Raw genomic sequence first — 24,577 nt, 5'->3', positions numbered from 1 at the left:
AAATCAATAGAAGTTGGAAAGGTTTTGGGGAAAAGTGGTCATCCTACAAGACATGCTGTGGAGAACATTATGATTCCTACTGTGCATTTGGCCAAGTCAGCTGCAATGGAAGGTTGCTGCAGTGACTCGGCGTTTATCTAAGATTAATGCAGATATCATGATGGTGATAGAAGAAACTTTAAAGGGGGAGACCATCTCTATAGCACTGCCTGCTGAATATTCCCTCGGTCGTACTCTGGTTACTATCCCAGTGGACTTAAAACTTGACATAGGGGTAAGAGATGCCTTAAATGAGGCAGACTGGACCTCATAAATGCAGCCCATTGGCGAATGGCATCTCGTCAAGCCCGAAGTAGCGATATGGTATCATTTCTTCAGCAATGTTATTGGTGGCTGTAAATACCTAACAGGACACATTGTACGATCTACCAACAAATAAAGCTATTTACTACTATGAGGCCCACTCCCAGGCCTCTTGAAACATTAGCTACCTTTTGATATGGTCTACCTCAACATCTGGCCTTCATCAATCATTATAAATACATGCTACTTGTGAGTGATGTGTGCTCGATTTATGTCGGTATGGCCATTCTACTACATCAGCACTACATTGGCACACAGCTGCTTGTTAACAATGATGCAATGTTTTATATGCAGATTTTGTACCCGATTTTGCACACTCCTGCCAGGTTAAATTAGGGCTTCAGTGTTTGCTTTTCTTGATAATTTTATAAATGTATAACATTTTATGGGAGTTCTTAACCGTTCGGCATGTGTGGACTTTCACGGAATCATTGTTGGAAGTCTGGGTAATGTCTACGATTTGAATCTCAAATATACAAAATTACAGAAACAATTATCCGTCAAACAAATACACAAATTGTTAACTATTCTCCTTAGTTCAAAAGTAAAACAAAATACAAAAATGGAAATTTTAATGCAAAGATTGGAGCTGTCGGAATGTTTTATTTCTAAAGCATATTACTTTTTCTGCTCTAAATGATTTTTGTTGTCAAGGGTTGCTAGTGCTTCAGTTGAGGCCACCGATCGTCCATAATATTGTTTGCTGTGCTTGGGCCGCTCCCACATATCCATAGAGGGATACCATCTTCATTTTATGCCTAAAATGTTAAATTACTTTACAATTACAGAGATTTTAAGTTCCAATTTTACATTTTGTTTATTTGTGTATTTATGCTTAGGGTTTCACCCTTAAACAGTAACCCAAATTCCCTTGTCAGGGTAAAATTCAAGCAAACCCCAAATTAACCTGTGCTTAACCCTCTGGTAGCTTGGCACAAAAGCAGTCAGACTTAACTTTGCTTCAATGTGTAAAATATTTATGCAGCACTTTATCAGTAATTAAGTGAAAACACAAGAAAATAGTTAAAATGTAAAATTATTTGAGACCAAAACTCCAGCAATCCAATTAGTGGATCTAGAGATATCAGTTTCAATATTGTAAGCAAAAATAATTCCTAGAAGCACAGTGTCAGGTGGGTTATCAGGTTACGCCGGATCACGACAGTCACAAGTTCAGGCCGACCCAGATGGGGTGTGGGCTGGATACAGGGACCAGGTTAGGCCTGCATAAGAAAGTATTTTAGATCCTGGTTTGCAGCTCTCATTGCAAGAACCAGTGTCAGATGTGTCGCGCAGTAGCGATTTCAAGGAAGGCGAGGTGGTACAATGAGGAGTTCTACATTCAGGATGCTGCAGACGAAACATGGTCCCTACTGACCTTACTAGAACAAACACAAAATAGCCTATTTTGGTAAAGATCTCTTTATACAGAGTTGCGTGCAATTCTGTTAATTTTTGATGCAGCAGCCAGCTAAAATTAATACACTACTTCAAACTGAAAATTATGCTTTTACTTCACCCCGTGTAATTTGGGGTCTCACACAGAGGGTTTTAAGGTTAGCAAAATCTACGATTTGTTAAATGGGAGGGTTTACAAACTCTAAGCTTCTTTCCAATGTACTGAGACCACTTAAACTGTTTACGGAATCGTTAAATGGGTGTAGGAAACTATGCGAAATCCGTTTTTGGGAAGGGATGTGCTTAGGGCTTCCTTCTAAGTATTTTGTTTACTTTTAATCATGATTTTCAATTTTGAGCTCCATGTTACTTTAAAAACCAGTGCACAAAATCTTTCTTTGAAATTACATACATCTCATATAGCATCCTTTATGGTATGTCTTCATGTTTTGCAACCGAAATCTGGTTGAAAAACAAATATTTTATGGACTACACAAAGATAGTCGAACCCTTTCACAAATGGGAAGGGGCCTGCAAGGGACCTCTTCACCTTTGAGTTCAATCATACAGCCTACTCCAAAAACATGTAGAAACATTTTTTTCTTTTTTTAAACACGTCGCATTTTCCATCAAGAAAAATGAGCTGCATTAAAACAACAAAAAAGTCTTTATTTGAAAGCAATCAGAAATAGTCCACCATCAACTAAGACTCAGTACTTTGCCAACCGATTATTTGCACATAGGGTGATTCACAAAGTGCCAAGGCATATGGTAAATGTTTTGTGCGAGTTGCGACCACTTTTACAGAGTGCATTCTTTGTACTTGTAGCCCTTTGATTAATCCCCCCACAGGCAAAGATATTTATCAAGCCACTCAAGTGCATACCAAATTGGTGCCGATCTGTGAAATAGTCCACTTATTAAAAAAGCTATTTAGAGAGAGTGCAACTTAACCATGACTACAGAGTCATTATCCTTACCCCTTTATCTATTGGGGGTTCGCCGGAGGTCGCAGCTCCGACCTCCGGTGAGGACTTGGCAGCCACTGGCACTACCATTGTAACCCTTGGTACACAGGTCACATGGTTTAACCAAAAAGCAAACATGGCCCTCCAAGAGCTGTTTACATTTTGTGGTTACCACACCTTCCTCTCCTACAGCCCTTTAGCCTAAAATCTGTGGCTTTTGAAGGGAGTAAGAGGCAGAAAAAGGACAGAACCTTCCAGATCCTTATCTGTTACCTATTGGCTCCTGGAGATTTCAGGGGCAGGAGAGAATGGATACTAATTTTCCTCCCTCTGTACACCTGAAGTGGGAGGTAGACCTATTTGTTTGTCACAGCAGTGCCCATTGCCCAGTATTGGGTACTCTCCAGTATTCATTACACAGGTCTTGAGGGACTCATTTCGGTTGCATTGGGACTTTTATTTTTCTCTACATATTTGGTCCCAGTTGCTTGATTCCTCGAATGCTGAAGGCACCCAGTATTTTGAGAGTGTTTTTCATTGCACCAAATTGGCCGAGAAGAGTGTGGTGCACAAATCTTCTGCACCCATTTTCTTGTCCCCGTGCTGTCTTCCACCTCATAGTAGACCTGTCCCAAGTAGAGGGTCCAGAATTACCCCAGCCTCCATAACCTCCACTTAAATGCTGAGAGATTGAGCAGTGGCAGTTAATCTCTTCAGATGGCAGTTGTAAAGATTGATGTAATTATATCCAACAAAATTGCTTTATTATGTAAGATAGATCAGGTTCTCCAGTATTGGAGTATCTCATGTATTCACATGCTTGAATCATCCCAGTCATCAAGGTGGGAGTCCCACCGTATATTCTAAAGCAGTGGAAGTAATTAGCAAAGCTTACAATGGGAAAAGAAGTTGAATTTAATAGTGTATTCACATCATTTAAAAATAACCAGACTACAAACCATCAGGCAACGGCACCCTTAAGAACACTCCGAGCAGAGGCATCTTTCCTTATTTTCTACATTATGTAGTGTGAAAGGGAGTCTCCCTGAGCTCTGTGCAGTTTTCTTTAGATTTGGCTACCAGAATACCTGTGTTTCCAGTATATCAGAAGTACTGAAAGATTATTTCGACCTTGTGGTTCCTGTGGTAAGAAGAGGCTGCATTCAGAAGTTCCTTGCAAAGAATATAGCTACTGCCTTCACCCAGACCACAAGTTAAGATTGTAAAATATGCAGGACTTTCTCTACAAAAAAAAAGAAACTAGAGGCAAGTATTTTACTTTGGCTCCAAAAGCTTAAAACCAAGACACTGGTTCTGTCTGAGAAGGGTAGTGATCGCTCCTCTACCTCTCAATCAAAATCTAAGAGGGAGAGGTCACACCATGGGCCACCTCCGAGGCAGAAGAAGGCCTTGAAAAAGATACACCACCAGTTGTCTAAAGGTTTCTCTTATATAAAGATTAGAACATCTGAAACCAGATCTGAACCTTTTGCGCCTTCAGTGGTGGTGTTACTGAGCTGTCGTCTTTGCAAGGGAACGTTGGCTATGTTAGCCAAGGGAGCTATAGAAAAAGTCCCAACTTGACAAAGAGGAAAGCATTTATATTAGTGTCTTTTCCTGATCCTCAAATCAGGAGAGTGGTGTCCCGTTATGGAACTCAGGAAACTCGACCTGAAAAAACAATCTTTTTGTATGATTACGCTCCAGGAAAGTCTCAACTTTAATAACACATTTCATGACCATTCTTGATGCCCAAGATGCCTATTTTCATATTCCCATCCACCCAAGGCATTACATTTCTCAGGTTCACAGTAGCCAGCATGCATTATGAATTTAAGGTGCTCCTGTTTGGTCTCTGGTCCGCATCCTGATTATTTACAAAATGTTTAGCCCTGATAGTGTGCTATTTATGTCAAAAAGGGCTTTCCATATTCAGACGACTGATAAAGGTGCCATCCTTTCACCAAGCATCTAGGGCTGCAACAACTTGCTTTCAGACATTTCAAAACTTGGGGCTCAGATTAAACTATCAAATCCCTGCTCTTTCTCCATGATAATCCATTTTGTAGGGGCAACCTTAGACACTGCAAGACAAAGAATACTTGTACACAGACAGGTGAATTAAACTTTCAGCACTAGCCACAGATTTTCTAAAAAGGCAGCCCATTTCTGTTCACCATCTCCATTGGATATGTCATCGGCCATACTAATACTAAAAACTCATCTAAAAATGAGGCAGTTTTAAGAAGAAATGGATGCAAAATGATGGCAAGTGGACAGCTCATTCAACATCATCCATATTATACCAGTGATAAAAAGTGCTCTCACTTGTTGAATAAACCCATCTATCCATCATCGAGATTGACCCTCCTCTCCCAAATTTCCTAGTACGTCTTAACGACAGACATTTTTCTGGAAGGCTAGGAACTCACTTGCAGGATCTGCAAATACAAGCCAAGTGAAGTCTATGACAATCAAAACATTACATTAACTTTCTGGAGCTTAGAGTGGTTTTGCTTGCTCTTCAAGCTTTTCGGCTAAAGATGCAAGTGTCATCGGTGTTGATCAGAATGGATAACACAACCAGCATGCGTTAGCTCAACAAACAGGGAGATGGGAGATACGAGATCCTTTTCGCAGGAAGGATCCGGAAACTGGCATTGACACACTGGGTAAATATAAGGGGGGGGGGGGAACATCTGCTAGGGATCAACAATTGCTTTAGAAGATATTTTAAGCAGAACACATCAGATTTGTCTAGATTGGAAATTGAATCAAGCCATTCTTGACACAATCTCACGCAAGTTGGGATCCTCAGGAAGGATGATAGGGGAATACGTATTTGATAACATGGTCAGGGATCTTTGCATATGCTTTTCCCCTGATCACTCTTACTCCAAATCTGCTCAAGAAAATGGAGAGGGAACCTTGCAGGTTAATAATTACTGCTCCACAATGGCCCAGGCAACACTGATTTACGGAGGTCCTGTTGTCGTCAGTGGAAACTCGTATACTGCGTAGGCCTCAGATCTGCTATAAACGAACCCTGGGCAGGTCCTTCATCCAGACCTGACTTCTCTACACTTATCGACGTGGCTCCTGAACACAATGAATCTAAGCACCTTTATATCCCACATGAGTGCAGGGATATCCTCTCAGTAACCAGAGCTGATGCTACAAACAAAATTGTGTTCACTCCAATGTACATCCTATTTCATCACTTCCTGAGCAAGTCTTGACATAACTTCTCTCTCTCACCAAAGTAGGTCTGATAGATTCCTCCATCAGAGTGCATTTGGCAGTGACTTCTAGACAAAGGATGACTGCTGGTTCCCCTTCTCTATGGTCAAATAGTGATCCAGCAGTTTCTTAAGGAGCTCTTCAGAGTATTTCCTCTGATAAAATCACCCCTACCGGCATGGCAACTCAGCGCTGCTATCCCAACTTATGAAGAATCCTTTTGAGCCAAGTCACAAGACTGATCTCGAGTTCTTAACATGGAAGATTGCTTTGCTTTCGGCATTAACTTCCGCAAGATTATTAGTGGGCTTCAGACTTTCACAATTAGGGAGCCTTTTCTGCAATTCAGAGAAGGTTATTCTTCAAACCAAACCCAGGTTTATACCTAAAGTGTGAACAAACTTTCACCTCAATGAGCCTGTTCTCCAAACTTTCTTCCCAAAACTGCATATGCCTGCGGAAAGAACCTTGCATACTCACGATGTAAAAAGATGTTTAAAAGTCTGAATACAACACACAAGATTCCACAATATGGACCAGTTGTTATAACGTAGGAGGTCCAGTAACTAAAGCAACTATAGCAAAATCGATGGACTGCAATACAATTCTGCCGTTGTAAGGCTGGCATGTCTTTAAATGTTAATGTTAAAGCACAAGCACATTCTACTACAGCAGCTTCGACAACTGCAGCTTTGTTCACTGATGTTTCTATCAACAGTATTTGTCATGCTGCAACTTTGAAAAGCAAATCTACTTTCATGCAGCACCGTTTAGATGCAGGTCAGCGCAGTTGTTGGATAAGCAGCGCTTCTGCATCTTTTCCAATAAGGTGAGCCTAGTATCAACTGTGTAAGTTGTACCCACGACTCTATTATATGCATGATATGTTTTACATAACATGTTTTAGAACTGCTTGCTACTCTGATTAAAGCATGTGAACTTATCAAAGATGTTCCAGTACTAGAGAAAACAATTACTTACCTGTAACTCATTTTCCAGTATTGGACTTGTTGGAAAGTGGAATGTTGGTAAGGGCAGGTAAGTACCTACACTTAGCAGCAGGCCACTAACCCCCACTAGATTGTTAGGTCTCAATAAATTAACCCCAGCTCAACCCTTGGTAGCTTGGCAATGAGAAACAAGGCTTAACCTAGGAGATTAACTGTGTAAAGCATTCAAGTATCACAAAACAGTAATTCGATAAAACGCAGGAAACAGTTAAAAATCCCAAACCAATTTATAAATAAACACAGAAAATATTTTTATCTTTAACACCAAAACAAATAAAATCGGCTAAGGGGAACCAGAGATGTAACTTTTAAAGAATTAATGTTTTCTAGCGCATAGAAACAAAGTGCCAATCTAGTCACACCTCATCCGGGGCAAAGTCAAATTTTCAGGCCAACTGTGATGGAGCCCTGCTCGGCTACAGCAAGCGGGAGGCCTCGGTCAAAAGTTTACCTTTGGACTTAGTCGTTTTCTTGAAGATTTTCTTCAGTGGGACAGTCAGCAATCTGATCCGACCTCCCTGGAACCCTCTTCAGACACGTGTTGCAGGAGACCTTGGTGAAGATTTTTACGTTCGGACTTAGACAATTTTTCGGGTTGAAAATCTTCATTAGGGTCAAAGCTGAATCTTGATCAGATGTCCTTGGAGCCATCCTCTGATACGCTGCGCTAGAAGTCCTGGTCAATTTTTTACCTTCGAACTTAGTCACTTTTTTGGAGCTTTTTTCTCCCACATCGGATGACCCTCAACAGCAAGTTGACTTTGTCGGATTCCCTTTCCAGGAGTCCCCAGTGAAATCCTGGAAATCTGCGTCTCGCTTTTCAGCAGGATGACCCTGTCAGTCAAGCCAGGTCGCAGTTGACTTAGGCCAGCCTGACTCTCGACAGAGCTTTTTCCCAAAAGTTCTCCAAACTTCTGGACCTTCTTCCAAAAGGTCTTTGAAGGTCCTCTAGGAGTCCGCAGCCCACCCCAAGGTACCAGAAGCAGAGTTGCTCCTTAAGGGTTAGGACTCAAACTCCCAGAATGCACCTTGCTCAAACTCCAAAATGGCCCCTGGACAGTGGTCAGCTGGTCAGTTTCATCATGATTTGATGCTGGGGACTCTGGTTAGCTATTTTTCACCTGTAGCAAGCAGGGAGTCCCTTCTTGAACCAGTTGAAGCCAGGCAAAGTCCTTTTTTGTGGTGAAGCCCAAGTGTGCAGCTGGTGCAGTCCTTCTGCCATATTTATCCTTGCGCCTGGGGTGGAAAGCCGGGGAGGCCTAATTTTCCAATCATAGGTAGACTCCTCCCCCAAACCAAATTCTGCCCCCTCCACCCCCTCATTTAATGACCACTTCCTGGGAAGTGTTGCAAAAATCAATCCCAGGGAACAACATTCTTCAAAAATCCAACATGGCTGAAACTGATTTTTGGATGTTAGATCTGGGTGAGCCCACCCAATGGTGTGGCTAAAAATCCTAAACACATCCCTCTCCTGTCTTCTCCAAATTGTCTGGGGTTGCAGGAAATAAGGGAGGTCCTGAGCTGCTCCAAATGTCCTTCCCAGCCTTTGAAGACCAATTTGGCTGCTCTTCCCCCATTCTGCTGAGGCAGAGCTCATCCCCCAGGCACATCCTTTGTGTTCAGCCCAGGCCATTTCGCACCTCACCAAGGCAGCCTGGCCAGTCAGAAGGGCACTATAGCTGCAAACTTTCAGGTAGATTTTTAAAACTCTACACCTGAACTAGTTATATTAAATCCAACAATGACAAGTTGTGGGATTTATTATAGCAATTCATTTGATACCAAACTCGGTATCTGTCTCTTATGGGGACTTTAAGTAAAATAGTCTCCCCATGTTAGCCCATGGAGGCCATTCACTACAGTTAGGGAAAAACAAATCTGGCTATTTTACGTCACAAGGGCTTATAAAGCAATTTGAATAAGGTCCCTGCTTATAATTACATGGCACCCAACCCTAGGGCACACCTTAGGGCTGACTTACATGTAAAAATAAGGTCGTTTAAGACTTTTGAAGTACTTTTAATGCCAAAGTCGAATTTTCAAATAACTGTAGTTTAAAAGCAGCCAGTAAGGCAGACCTGTCTTTAAAGACACTGGGCACCTCAGCAGTGCACCTATGTGTGCACTACCTGTGCTGAGGATTTAGGGGGGGGGGTACCCTTAACCTAAATGCCCTACCATATACTAGGGACTTACAGGTAGGTTGATACTGCCAATTATAATTAGCTGGATTTGCATATCCACTTTACACAGAGCATGGGCCCTGGGACTGGGAAGCAGTACCCATGACTCGGCTAAGAGTCAGTAACCACCAGTATCAGTCCAAAACGTTTGGGGGTGACCAGGGCAAAATGGAGGACTTTCCTGCAGGAGGATTTCATAGACTCACAAGCGACCCACCCTTCTTCCCTTTGAGGCTGTCCTTCTTGGCACATTATTATTCACACTGCTTCAAAAATCTGAGTGAAGTTGCCTCTACCGGAAGTGTTCCAAAGGACTGCTGTCGACTGGTTGGCTATAATTTGGGTCTTGTTAAATGATGTGAATAAGCTGTTTAATTCAATGTATTTTGCCATTGTAAGGTATACTAGTTACTTCCACTGCTTTAGAAAATACTGTGCGACTCCCACCTCAATGATGGGGATGATTCAAGCATATGAATATGTGAAAGATTCCAATACTGGAGAACACGACTTGCAAGTAAGTAGCAGATTGTTTTCATTGATGAGGTTCATTGTCTGGGGCAAAAAACACATGGACCATTTTGAAAGCTCCTTCTGAGATGCACTCACTAGGCAGGGCTTTACAATGGACACTGAAGGGTTTTACTGCTGCATTGTCATTTTTTTGCCTTACGAATCCAACCGTCTGTTTAAAATCACCCAAGGTATTTTTCTTTTTTTTTTTCAGGCAATAGTTCTTTATTTCCCTACTCATTTTGTTAGGCCTCAGTGGGATTTAGACATTTTTACTTTTTTAAAGATGGCCCATTTTGAGCCAGTTGCCACTTGTCTTGCAACTCTCAAAACTTTTTTTTTTTTTTTGCTATTTCACCAGCAAACGCAGTGGCAGATCCTAGAACTGGAGCTAACCTCCATACACAAGCTTATTCTCTGGTAAACAAGAATTTCAGATAAAAACTCCTTTTCTTCCCATGCTGTTTTTATATTTTCATTCTGGGCAGTCTCACTCTTCTACCTTTTATCCTCCTCCTCAATCTTAAGAAGGATTGTCTAGACTAGATCCAAAATGGACAATCAATTTGTGTATCAAAAGCCCCAACCCTTTCAAAAATGACTATCCTTTTGTAGGATACACTTGCTGTAGAAAAGGTGAAGCAGCTTAAGAACTTAAAACATCATGCTGGTAAGTTCTCTGCATTAGGATGCTATGTAATAGCCAAGAAAGTCCCTCAACCTTCAAGTGTGTTCCACCAGGGCAAAGGCCCTTACCAGGGGTGTTCATGTTATGGATATAGGTCGGGCAGCAACCTGGTCCTCCCGTCATACCTTTGCCACACATTGAAGAAATGGTCACACTACATCAAGATCCAGACACTCTTCACCTAGGAAGGTATTACTTTGTATTCTGTTCACAGGTGAGCAGTCTGTAGGTGGAAGTATCCATCAGAAGAAAGTTACTTGCCTTCAGTAACACTTTCTGGTAGATGGTCATTCTAACTGCACATTCCCTCACTGACTGCCGTCCTCTTTCTGAAGAATCATCATGTGTCTGCCATTAACAGTATTAATATGGTCCCAGGTTAGATTTCTCTGCATCATATAAAACATGTCATTTGTGTCTCCACCTCAAATGGATGGAAAAAAGTGATAAAAAGCTGCAGTGCCTGATGTAGACCTAAAGCCAGCACACCGTACTTGGCACCAAGCAGCTATGATGAAAATTTCCTAGATCTAGTCTGTCCTCTGGTAATATTCACAGGTGAGGAATTTGCAGGTATAAAGAGTTTCTACCAGACATCCATTTACAGTAGGTACGTCTCTAGTTAGATCATGTGAGCCTTGATTCGTCCTGTTATCTTGCTCTGGCTGCTGCGCTTTTCTGTAAAGCCCCCAAGTTGCTTTCTTTAAGGCAAGGCCTGTTTATCAAAGAATTCTGATGGAGGATTGGGGTGGGGGGGGGTTGGAGAGTCTGTGGGAGAAGTACCACAGTGGTGATATGGTGTGTGGCATGGTGGGTTTGTGTTGCTCTGTTTAGGCATCCTGTGTGTTGCACAGAAATCAGACTGAAAGGCTGATGGCAACTAGCTACAGTGGCACGGTACCCTTCTAAAGTGAACTCCAAGGTGTTTGACTGTGTTCAGTAGCAGACTATTATCATTACTTAACTCAGTGTCTCTAAGTGGCCACAGTTGGGAAGTGGGAATCTGTGAGATTAATTACTGGAAATAACTTACCCATTGTCTGAGCTATTGAGTTTGACCTGTCAGTCCACAGACTTGTTTTTTATGAATTAGAGAAAATTGGTGGTATGGTGAAATAGCTGTCCAGGTGACCATAATTTAAAGTGCATTACAAAAAAAGGCTTGTAACTTCTCTCTAGCTATTGCCAAAGTTATTTGTTACAAGACGTGTAATGACGAAAGTCAGTATCAAGACAGTGGAAATGTTTGCCTTCATCAACTGAGATAAATGGAAGCCACATCCAGTGCACCACAAGCCTAAACTTCAGAGGGGAACACACCACACACGTTCCTGAGTTAGTATTCAATGCAGTGTTAATAATGCTTTGTTAGGCCGAGCAGCAGGAGCCATGAAGGCTGCATCCAGCTACCTCAACTCGCTATGAGAAGTTATTAATAGAGCACACATACACCAGCTGCTTTCTTGGTATGGAGTACAGGAACATGATCTGCTGCTCAGTAGATCACTCCTAAGCTTTTATGAAAAGCTATGTTTTCAGAAGTTGTCTGAATCTAGGATAGGAGGAGGTTGATCTAAAGCAGTTCTAGAAGCGGGGGCAGTTTAGAAAAAATGGCACTTCCCATTCTCTTACTAAAGGAAGGGGTAGAAAGAAGGTTCAAATGGGTAAACCTCAAGCTACAGGTAGGAGTGTTCTTTAGAATGTGGTAGGAGACAAACTGGAGAGAGTTGAGAAATGCATCCCATCTTAAAAGCTGTTCGCTGTTTTACTGGCAACCAGTGTAGTTTCCTCATTAGGTGGATGAAGTGAAATCTCTTAAATTGCTGGTAAATTAACCTAGCAGCCTGATTCTGAACCCGATGTAATTTCCAGATAATGCTTTCACGGAGAGCTACATAGAGTGAATTGGTGTAGTCTGTCCATATTATGCAAGAATAACCTTGAAAAGAGGCTTGTGTTAAAGAATTGACAGACTTTCTTGATTTTTCCAAAGCTGCAGAAAACAGGATGAGCTCACTGCCCCTACTTGAGGCTTCATAGACATTTTTATCAACAAGGACTCCCAAACTCTTTGCAGAGTTCTTAGGTTGGGGGAAGAACCCATTGTCTCTGGCCAAAAATGAGACTGCCAGGGATCCTGCGTGTTGCAAGTTAAGACAATCTTCCTTTTATCAGAGTTTAATTTAAGTTCATTACTATTCATCAAATCTTGGATGAATAGCATTGTGTTTTGAAAAATTATTTTAGAAACTAGAGTATTGACAATAATAGAGTAATCATATGTATGCATAATTATAAGCTTTCACCTTCGTTTCATTCAAAGAATGAACCAAAAGCGTACATAAAAATTGAAAAGGTGGGGGTGGGGGGGAAGGAGGAGGCAGGGACGTCCTTGAGGGATGCCACAAATGAGCTGGACCTTAAAAGCATCAAAAGAGGATAGACTGCCCAACTGAAAGCAGTCTGTTGAAAATGAGGCAAACCGGTCGAGAGTCATGCCTCATAAACCCACAGCCTCCGCACACTCAATCAGAAGCTCATGATCAACTGTGTTGAATGCTGCAGAAAGATCCAATAGCACCAGCGCCCTGGTGATGCCCCTGTCAACCTCCTTCCTCAGGTCTACTACAGAGTGGATCACTGCTTCAGTAGAATAGGCTGACCCGAAACCCACTTAATAGAGATTCAGAAAGCGTGTTTCCGCAAGAAAGGAGCATAAACAGCTAGCAACATGTGCTTCCAAAACTTTTGCTAGATAGCAAAGAGATAGGATAATAGCTCTTCAACTCCTATAACTCGTTCATATTAGTTATTGTCTCGTTTAATTTTAGCTATTTTTGTCGAGTTTTAAGTAATTAATGTTTTGTCCCTATTTAACGTTTGCCTCCTGCTTTCATGTTAACTAAATAAATTGTCTTAAAGTGGAATACTGGAAAGAAAAGCAGAACTGCTAAGGTTGGCCTCCCGGGGATTATTTTGGAAAGTGTGAAGCAGGTAGCCCCTCAGCTTGTCAGTGTACACTTTGAAGTTCACCTACACTAAATCATGAAAGCTGTAGCTGCTAATCCCTGGGTCTAGAGGTTATTTTGTCAAGTGGGAACTCAGCTACTTTGGGGGTTGCTCAGATTGTAAAACTTGTTCACTGGGAGAGTCTGCAAATTAGAGGGCTTACTGGAGTCTCATTTTGATGGCCACTCTTCAGAGTCTTAAAATTTGGGGCAGTCACCTAACTTGGTGGTGCTCTGCTTTAGGTTTCTCACTTGACGGTTAATTGACTTCATTCATGGATATTGATCCTTGATTAAGCATGGAATTCTATCAATAGTACATTTCAGCTTGGTTTCCCTAATATGATCAACTTTCCATTTCCCCCTGTTAAACATTGTCCTTCTTTGAAGCGCTGAAAAACATTTCAGCCCTCACATACCAGCTCTATAACCATGTTATCGTAGATACTCCTCAGCGCAGATTGCTCACCTTAGAATATCCACAGGGGCCAGTCTGGACCCAGGGGGTTCTGTAAGCTGTCTGTTGGGCTGATACCTTTGGGACCTGGTGGTAGTGGTGGACGACACTAGGGCTTTTCTGGCTCCAATGATACATGATTAATATGATGTTGCCACCTTATCTGCACAGGTGTGGATACCACAGATTAAAATGACAGGGGTGGGGGATCCATAACAGTGTTATCCATCATAGACATAACTGTATTAGATCCACTGGTGGTGTCCAGGGTTTGCTACAGGACATGCATTTTTATGAGTCATGTCTGTTCCAAGAATGCAGGTTCCACTTCAGAGTGTTTTAAGGATTGCAGAGCTACAGTGCATTATTTGGGTTTTTGATTACTCCCAAACAATTTCTGCACCAGTTCTGGAAATGTGGGGGCTATTCCAGAGAGCTTGTGTAAGGACATTGACCACCTTCCTAGCCAGTGATGCTGCAGGCAGCCCAATCCTTTGGGCCTACTGGGTTAGATGTGGCAGGTCCATAATTTCACCGATTGAGTTGAAGCTGGACCTTCACTGAAGACCAGCGTGCTTTGATCTTATCCTTTCCAAGAGGCAACTCCACAGACCCTCAATCTTGGAAGATACTGCCAGTCTATCTATTCTAAGGAATTTTGTGGTTAGAAGTATCCAGCAGAAAAACTAATTGCTCACCTTTTGGTGGTGTTCCATTTGGTAAATACTCAAACTATCTGCCAAATCCAGACTGCCCGCCCACCGCCCCATTCTACAGAGGGGCTTCTTTTTAACATTGGCAAAGGTCCTGAGTTAGTTTTCAATGCACTGTTACCAACAGTTACTCATGCTCAGTGTCTGAGTGCACAAATAGAGAAAAGACAAACTGACATCATCCTGCAGTGGTGGCTCCTACATGTGGCTCTGCTTCGTCATTTGTAGGGTCGTATGGAGCATTTGGGGACCTGCAGAATGCCACATGGAAGTGTGCAAAGCATAATTCAGTGGATCCAGTTTACATTTTGGGGGAAGGGGGTGTAGGAGGCTGGACTGGCTTGTAGTGAGTACCAAGGGGTACTTACACCTTGCACCAGGCCCAGGTATCCCTTATTAGTGTAGAGGGGTGTCTAGCAGCTTAGGCTGATAGAAAAGGTAGCTTAGCAGAGCAGCTTAGGCTGAACTAGGAGACGAGTGAAGCTCCTACAGTACTACTAGTGTCATATGCATAATATCATAAGAAAACACAATACACAGATATACTAAAAATAAAGGTACTTTATTTTTATGACAATATGCCAAAGTATCTCAGTGAGTACCCTCAGTATGAGGATAGCAAATATACACAAGATATATGTACACAATACCAAAATATGCAGTTAATAGCAATAGAAAACAGTGCAAACAATGTATAGTCACAATATAATGCAATGGGGGCACATAGGGATAGGGGCAACACAAACCATATACTCTAGAAGTGGAATGCCAACCACGAATGGACCCCAAACCTATGTGACCTTGTAGAGGGTCGCTGGGACTGTAAGGAAACAGTGAGGGTGAGAAAAATAGCCCACCCCAAGACCCTGAAAAGTGGGTGCAAAGTGCACCTAAGTTCCCCAAAGAGCACAGAAGTCGTGATAGGGGAATTCTGCCAGAAACAACAACACCAGCAATGCAACAACGATGGATTTCCTGACGAGAGTACCTGTGGAACAAGGGGACCAAGTCCAAGAGTCACTATCAAGTCGGGAGTGGGCAGATGCCCAGGAAATGCCAGCTGTGGGTGCAAAGAAGCTGCCACCGGATGGTAGAAGCTGTGGATTCTGCAAGAACGACAGGGGCTAGAAACTTCCCCTTTGGAGGATGGATGTCCCATGTCGTGAAGTCGTGCAGAAGTGTTTCCGTGCAGAAAGACCGCCAACAAGCCTTGCTAGCTGCAAATCGTGCGGTAAGGGTTTTTGGATGCTGCTGTGGCCCAGGAGGGACCAGGATGTCGCCAATTGCGTGAGGAGACCGAGGGGGCGCCCAGCAAGAGAAGGAGCCCACTCAGAAGCAAGCAGCACCCGCGGAAGTGCCGGAACAGGCACTACAAAGTGGAGTGAACCGGAGCTCACCCGAAGTTGCAGAGGGTCCCACGAAGCCGGAGGACAACTCAGAAGGTTGTGCAATGCAGGTTAGAGTGCCGGGGACCCAGGCTTGGCTGTGCACAAAGGAAATCGTCCGAGTGCACAGGAGCTGGAGTAGCTGCAAAACACGCGGTTCCCAGCAATGCAGTCTAGCGTGGGGAGGCAAGGACTTACCTCCACCAAACTTGGACTGAAGAGTCACTGGACTGTGGGAGTCACTTGGACAGAGTTGCTGAGTTCAAGGGACCTCGCTCGTCGTGCTGAGAGGAGACCCAGAGGACCGGTGATGCAGTTCTTTGGTGCCTGCGGTTGCAGGGGGAAGATTCCGTCGACCCACGGGAGATTTCTTCGGAGCTTCTAGTGCAGAGAGGAGGCAGACTACCCCCACAGCATACACTACTAGGAAAACAGTCGAGAAGGCGGCAGGATCAGCGTTACAAGGTCGCAGTAGTCTTTGCTACTTTGTTGCAGTTTTGCAGGCTTCCAGCGCGGTCAGCAGTCGATTCCTTGGCAGAAGGTGAAGAGAGAGATGCAGAGGAACTCTGATGAGTTCTTGCATTCGTTATCTAAGGAATTCCCCAAAGCAGAGACCCTAAATAGCCAGAAAAGGAGGTTTGGCTACCTAGGAGAGAGGATAGGCTAGCAACACCTGAAGGAGCCTATCAGAAGGAGTCTCTGACGTCACCTGCTGGCCCTGGCCACTCAGAGCAGTCCAGTGTGCCAGCAGCACCTCTGTTTCCAAGATGGCAGAGGTCTGGAGCACACTGGAGGAGCTCTGGGCACCTCCCAGGGGAGGTGCAGGTCAGGGGAGTGGTCACTCCCCTTTCCTTTGTCCAGTTTCGCGCCAGAGCAGGGCTGAGGGATCCCTGAACCGGTGTAGACTGGCTTATGCAGAGATGGGCACCATCTGTGCCCATCAAAGCATTTCCAGAGGCTGGGGGAGGCTACTCCTCCCCTGCCCTGACACCTTATTCCAAAGGGAGAGGGTGTAACACCCTCTCTCTGAGGAAGTCCTTTGTTCTGCCTTCCTGGGCCAAGCCTGGCTGGACCACAGGAGGGCAGAAACCTGTCTGAGGGGTTGGCAGCAGCTGCAGTAAAACCCCGGGAAAGGCAGTTTGGCAGTACCCGGGTCTGTGCTAGAGACCCGTGGAATCATGGGATTGTCTCCCCAATACCAGGATGGCATTGGTGGGGCAATTCCATGATCTTAGACATGTTGCATGGCCATATTCGGAGTTACCATTGTGAAGCTATACATAGGTAGTGACCTATGTATAGTGCACGCGTGTAATGGTGTCCCCGCACTCACAAAGTCCGGGGAATTGGCCCTGAACGATGTGGGGGCACCTTGGCTAGTGCCAGGGTGCCCACACACTAAGTAACTTAGCACCCAACCTTTACCAGGTAAAGGTTAGACATATAGGTGACTTATAAGTTACTTAAGTGCAGTGTAAAATGGCTGTGAAATAACATGGACGTTATTTCACTCAGGCTGCAGTGGCAGGCCTGTGTAAGAATGGTCAGAGCTCCCTATGGGTGGCAAAAGAAATGCTGCAGCCCATAGGGATCTCCTGGAACCCCAATACCCTGGGTACCTCAGTACCATATACTAGGGAATTATAAGGGTGTTCCAGTATGCCAATGTAAATTGGTAAAATTGGTCACTAGCCTGTTAGTGACAATTTGGAAATAAATGAGAGAGCATAACCACTCAGGTTCTGATTAGCAGAGCCTCAGTGAGACAGTTAGTCATAACACAGGTAACACATACAGGGCACACTTATGAGCACTGGGGCCCTGGCTGGCAGGGTCCCAGTGACACATACACTAAAACAACATATATACAGTGAAATATGGGGGTAACATGCCAGGCAAGATGGTACTTTCCTACAGGGGGGAATATTCTTAAGTGAGGAATCTGAAAGTAATGTACATCAGAAAGAGCTTTTCCCGAAGGCAAGTAACGGAGAATAGAACATAACTGGCTTCAAGTCTGTAGAGACATATTCACAAAATGTTAAGTGTTCAGTTGAACCATATTGTTTTGCGTTTTCGGGCACTGAAAGTTCAGCATAATACTTAAAGTAAGGACATCTTGCTTTCTGTAGTCCTTCTAAAACGCTGCCACTGACCAAAACTGATTGTCCTTGTCCACTCACACCTTTACATTCTAGATCATGCTCCCCATACAATTGTTTTCACTTTGATTGCTTGATTTTAATCTGCCATGTCATGGTATTTCACCTTCCAAAATTGTTTAGCCTTAACATGAGGAAGAATGCTTAACATTCTGTTGCACATCTGTGACTGCTCCTAGACATATTGACATACTAGTTATACCAATAATGCATGTTTTTAAATGAAGCATTTGGCAGGCCTGTCCAACTAGCAGGAACCTTCTGGTTATGCCTCATTCCGCCTAATTTCTTGCAGGCATCTCCCCAAGCACCTGGAGTGAGTTAACATAAATGAAACACCCAGAGTACTTCCTTTATGAAAAGGTTTACCTTTCCATTACATATTAAAACTAGCACATTCCATTTTGAATATGGTAACTGGTTTACTGTCTAACTTTAGGTGTAGATTGTGGTTTGAGGAACCTATATGGAGTTGAAGTACACGGTTAAAGCTGTCTGGGCTCTCGTGCTTAAAACTGGGACAGGTTTGACATGACATGGCTTTGCTTTGTGCAGTTCCAATAATGGAATATCAGGTGGTTCAGCTGAGGGACAATGGCAGAGCTTGAATGTCTGACCACAAGTAGCAGCTGTGCTGCATACTAGGTCTGAGACACACTGGCAGAGATGTGTTCTGGCCCCTTCAACAGCAGGGATGCTTCACGTTAGGAATGACGTGCAAAAAGAATTGTTTGGGGAAAGTCTAGCATATGGAGATTACTCACAGGGAGGTTTGAGGTGCTGAGTTAACTGTGCATCTCCCAGTGATGGCACAACAGGGAGTCTTTCAGTTCATAAGTGATCCCCTGCCTGATTCCCACTGTGCCAGCACACACCATCACCCTTCAACCTTCATGGCCTTTCTTGGGCAGCTTCCACGTTTAAATACCTGGGTGTGCAGATCTACCACAAACCCTGTGACCTAAGTAGGTAATGTGGGCCCAGCGATCAGAAAACTCAGGGTGGACATAGCCTTTTAGGGGGCACTCCTTCTCTCTGCAGCGGGCCTCATTACAATCACCAAATTGGTGGCCTTGCCCCGATTGATGTACTTTTTTGTTACCTTGCCAATATACCTATCTAGCTCGCTTTTCCAAGAATTCAACTCTTGTATTAATAGAGACTGATTTGAGGGAAGGTGCAGGGTAGCTCGGACTAAACTGCAGCATCCAACCGAGGAAGGAGGATTAGCAGCCCCAGATATGGATCTATACTACCTGGCGATTTAGCTACAGTGGTTCACACAATGGCTAGATGTGCGGTCCCAGCCAGGAAGGGGCATACCTCAAAACACCCCCTATAAAATGTATTACTCCACATCCTAATGGCTCCTAAGTGATCGCACCCCCCACCTCACTGGTCTTGGAGGTGATCAGGTGCTGCTTGATATGAGGCTTGCAGCGTACCAGGACCATTCTACCTTGCGCCCCTGAACTCCCACTGTGCCGGGTGGCTACACTTCCAAGGGGCTGGGCCCTTAGAGGCTTGGCTGGATGGGAAGACTATAACATTACTAAACTGGGGTCTTACATGGCGATTAGGTGCTTCTACCCTGCACCAGACAGGCTGCGGGCTTTCTTCACATATTTTGGTCCTGCCTCTGTTTAACTGAGTACTTTGAGAGGGTATTCAAATGCATATTCCATGTAACAGGTAGAAGGATCGTTGGCTTTCCCCTGTCAGCTTTCTTGAGTACATTCCCACGGCCTGGGTCATGCAAGATCACCACAAAATTCACCCATCTAGCTCTCCGCTTACAACAAAGGGAAATTACACTACACTGGTCCCCTAGGAGTCCTCTTATAGAGAAATGGAAGAGAACCGTAGTGGGCTGGGTGGGGATGGAGGGTCTGATACTACTTCAAGAAGGAGCGAAGGGTTGCTGAGCCACTGATAAAACCAGGGCCTGGGACCACCTAGTGTACTGTCTAAAGGAACTGGCACCAGATTCCCCCGACTCATCTCTGACACTCTCCCAAAGCACGGACACCAAAGTAGATGGAGAGGCTTAAGAGCCGACACGTGAGTAAGTGGCCCACAACACGTCTAGGGACACTGCAACAATGAACCACACATGGAGCAGATGTGGGTTTGGGGATAAGGGGGGGGTCACTGTAATTTAGGGCTTTTTAGTGGGCAAACACTTGCAGTGACATACCAACTGTCACCTTGTTGGAAATACTGGACTGTCATGCTTTCTAAACGCAGCTATGACGACCATGCCTAACCGAGCATACCTCCAACGAGCTGTGTAAGTGTTTCCTTGTGAGTTTTTAAGTGTCTTGTCTATTTTCCAGCTAAATGCCAATAAAATTACTTTTGTAAGAAAAAAGTTGTACCAGCGGTGCTGCAGGGCATGATTAGGGAGCATATAGGCAAAGCTGTGTGGAGTCTAGTGTTGGTTTAACTGTGCTGTGACAGGATTGAAGTTTGGAGCAGATTTGTTCTGGAGGTCTTGCTGTTAGTCTTATATGCTGCACTGCTGCAGCCTCCTCACCTTACTAGGCAATCCATTTTGCCATACAACCCTTCTTTCTTATGAATTCTGGATCCCTGGGAGTGTAGCTCTGGCGTTCATGGGTTGTTAGTCCTGCCTTGCTCCAGCCTTGGTCCGGACATGTCTGTAGGCCTAACCACTTCCCTCGTGGTCAAATTATTGGTATGTGTGCGCCAGAGCCTGATAGGTGCCCAACCCCCGGTTGCACACGGCCTTCAGACACCTAACCCAAATTTCATCCTTTTATTTAATTTTTTACACTTTTTGCTAGTACGAGCACTTAAGCTTCACTCCCATGGTGCTGAAGTATAGTGCACGTTTCATTTACGGAAGCTTGCATGGTACCACAGTAATACGGGGTGAAGCTTGGGTGGTGGCTCCTGCTGAAGGACCATAGTACTTAACAAGAAGGCCATGCAGAGTCCTGCGTGCATACAAAGGTACCTCTGGAACTATATATATATATATATATATATATATATATATATATATATATATATATATATATATATATATATATATATAGTGTGTGTATATGTGTATGTATATTTTGGGTCCTATGTTGAGGGGAGCCTCAGTGTCCCCTCCAAGCAACCTTGTGCATATAGAGGAACATTGCCAAATGGTGATATTAGGAAACTGGCAGTTTGTTTCAAGGTTTTATGCTATTGCTTTAATGTGTATTACAGTACTAAAACTCTGATTTATGGTAAGGTACTTTTACTAGATTAAAAGTGGCTGCCACCGTTTATATTGACACCCTAGACGTGAAAATGCAAGTCAATTTTCTATGCTTTATAGAAAATTAACATGTTAAATTATACACGTATTGTTGCTATCCGCTTAAAATGCTTCTATATCCCTAGTCGTAAAATTCTCAGCAGGACATTCTCTGCACTAAGTATCTGTTTATTTTGTTTTAGAGAAGAGAGCGCCAACAAAAGGTTGAATCTGAAGTGAATCACGTAAGTAATGTTAACATAAAGAGACCGTGACATTGTGCTTCCTCAGTAGAATGCATATGTGCCAGTAGTATAGTTGGGTAAGCTTCATCAAACTGAAAAGTGGGCATGGTTTGCATATGGTGACAGTTAGCTATGCCCAGGAAGTCCCTACCCTGATGTGATGTCACAGCTGTCTGACCAATATGTTCTCCAGTATTGGATCTTTCATAGATTCACATGCTTGAATCTTCCACCGTCAGAGTTGAAGTCCCATGGTATCAGTACAAGAGCAGTGCAACATACACTAATATAATACAATTCTATGGATAGCCTATCCATATCCTTTAACAAAAAGAACCAAACCTAGGTCACAACCAAATGACAGCAACCTGAAGAACCTTTCCAAGAGGCGGAGTTCCTCAGATTTTCTATCTCGCACCATGTGAGAGGGAGTCTCCCTGAGCTCTGCTCAGTATTTCTTTAAACTTCTGAAATATTCAACTATTTCGCACCATGTCAGACTCTGCTATGAAAGGACTCTTCAGGTCATGTGGATCTTGTGTTAAGAGGCTTCACCAGGAGAAGCCCCATTAGGATTGTATATAGTATTTGTACCCACAGCATGACTAAACATTTGTAGGACTTTTTCAACCAAAACCCTAAAAGACAGAGGGTAGGTTGTTTGGTTACAGAGGTGCAAAACTAAATCTGATGTCAGCTATCCTACTTCTTCTGGAAAGCATATGAGGGGGGTCACAAGTGTCTCCTGAGGGTCAGAAAAAGGCTACTCCGAAAATTTCATGATCCCTCATTAAAAAAACACAAACCTTCTAGATCTTCATCAATGAAAAAACTTGATTTGGTAGTGGTATAAGAAACCTCCACTCTGTCACCAGAAAAAAACCTCTTCAATGAAACCTTTGACGAAACACCCATGGTCAACGAAGCACCCGCTGTCTGATGTCAACAAGGCCTCCTCTGTTGACAGCACGTCCACTATTGTTCGAGGCCTCTCATCAGTGACATCTCCGTCGATGGCTACCTCATAGTCTATGGTGACTACATCTTCAACATTTGCTGTACCATCTGACCTCTACATAGTTGACAACTACAAAACCATGAGCGACAGCAAAACAACTTCATCAATACATGAAACTGCCTCTCGTCTACACCTCCATCATATTGAATGAAAAGACCCTCAAGCTTGCAAGCTACCCCTCTTCTTCAAACATCATCCAGACAATTTTACCAAGATCCAACGCAGGTATCACCTTTACCTCCTGCCAATTTTCTGGAAGAATCTAATAATAAAGGGTTATTTGGCACAGCGCATAGCCCATCACAGCTGAATATAAAATACCAAGACAATGATTGTGAAGAAAATGATCATTATAACACCCAGGAGTTTCGCCCCCAACGTGCAGCAGCCAAGACCTAACAATATGTAGAATCCATGGTTCAGCTTCCTCGGTCTTTAGTAGAAGACTTGCATGCCATGTTACTGGACACTTTTCCCAACACCTGTGGGATTGCAACCACCTCCTCTGCCAATAACACCGCCTGCTATACCTCTTAACGCCAAGGGTTGTTATATCTGCACACATAGCTGATCCACCAATGCAAGATCCACCTTTAACTGATGATGAAGAGGGGAAAATTGAAGATACCAGACCTTCGAGCAATGAATGGGATGACTACGTACTTCCCACACCTTCTGCCCAACCAGCAGACTTGCCACCAGGTAACATAGGTGGTTTTCACACTGATGGAAAGAGCTGCAACAAGAATTAATCTACCTATGTCGGTCAAGGAGTCTGACTGCTTTCTCTAAGATTTTAAAGACAAGTCAAGAAGAACGATCAGAGCAATCCCAATCATCAATGAGTTTATATATATATATATATATATATATATATATATAGCGTAAAGGTCAAAGTCACCAGCTACAGTCACCTAATTCTTGACAAAAATAGACAAGAAAGCCCAAAAAGGCCACAGACTATGCACTGGCATGTTTGGTGGGACATCCAAAGCCAGATTCTGTGATCACCCAGATTGCACAGAGAAGATCTAAGAATCACTGACAAGGAGGGTAGAAGACTACAATGCAGGCAACCAATGCCAATGCTGTATTGGGAAGATATGATCGCCAAATGTAGTCAGATATAGCACCGTATCTTTGTCAGATGATAAAAAGGAGGCACGAAAAATCTTACTAGAGAAGAGAGAGCATCTTCTGAAATCATTGACTCATCTATGAACATTGCTTCCTTTGCCTTCCGTCAGTTACCTGGTGCAGCCATCCTTGGGAACCAAGGTTGGCTTAAGGCAACCTCCTTATGTCCAGAGGTACAAAGTAGGATTCTGGACATGCCTTTCGGTGGTGATATGCTTTTTGGCAAGCATATAGATGACATATTATGCTATTGAAGCAGATAATTCACATGGCTAGGTCCTTGGGAACACTACAATATAGGAAAATGCCCTTTTGTAGGGCACAAGGCCGTGAAACCTATGCCTTTCGTGGAACCGATCAAAGGTAATAAACTCAAAATTACCAATCATTTTATTACACATACCAGCAGCACTAAAATCGTGCACCCCTGCAAGCTGTATTTTCCAGGCAGCAGCCCAGATGGAAGCAAACAGCACAGGCTAGAGACACGTCTAGGAATAAGTGACAATTCGGTGCAGCCTGCTACAGTTTTCCCTACCGTACCACCCAAGGGAGCACACACCTAGTTACTACAGACAATGGAAACAAATAATCACAGACAAGTGGGTCTTGGATATAGTGAAATATGGCCATGCTTTGGAGTTTGTCCAACGTCCATCTCTCTGCCACAAACATCACCTGTGGCACAAACCCACTTATTCAAGAAGGAAGCAGCCATTATGCTACAAAAAGATGCCATAGAGAACGTTTCTCGTCCACCGAGAGGAAAGGGGTTTTATTCTTGCTTCTTTCTAATAAAGAAAAAAGTGGGGAGAATGGATCCCCATTCT

The 24,577-nt window shown here is 43.5% G+C and overlaps 1 protein-coding gene across 2 annotated transcripts in view; it reads left to right on the top strand.

The window, feature by feature from the left end:
• Window positions 1-24,577, top strand: part of CAPRIN2 (caprin family member 2) — a 743,926-nt gene that overhangs the window by 244,868 nt on the left and 474,481 nt on the right. For both annotated transcript variants that reach the window (XM_069228195.1, XM_069228194.1), the window contains exon 10: window positions 21,551-21,592. In XM_069228195.1, the coding sequence (XP_069084296.1) occupies window positions 21,551-21,592 (42 nt within the window). The remainder of the gene's footprint in view (window positions 1-21,550; window positions 21,593-24,577) is intronic.

Source organism: Pleurodeles waltl, chromosome 4_1 (genome assembly GCF_031143425.1).
Source record: "Pleurodeles waltl isolate 20211129_DDA chromosome 4_1, aPleWal1.hap1.20221129, whole genome shotgun sequence".
NCBI classification, from domain to species: domain Eukaryota; kingdom Metazoa; phylum Chordata; class Amphibia; order Caudata; family Salamandridae; genus Pleurodeles; species Pleurodeles waltl.
Note: the sequence above shows the minus strand (reverse complement) of the source record. Positions and strands in the feature narration are given on the sequence as shown.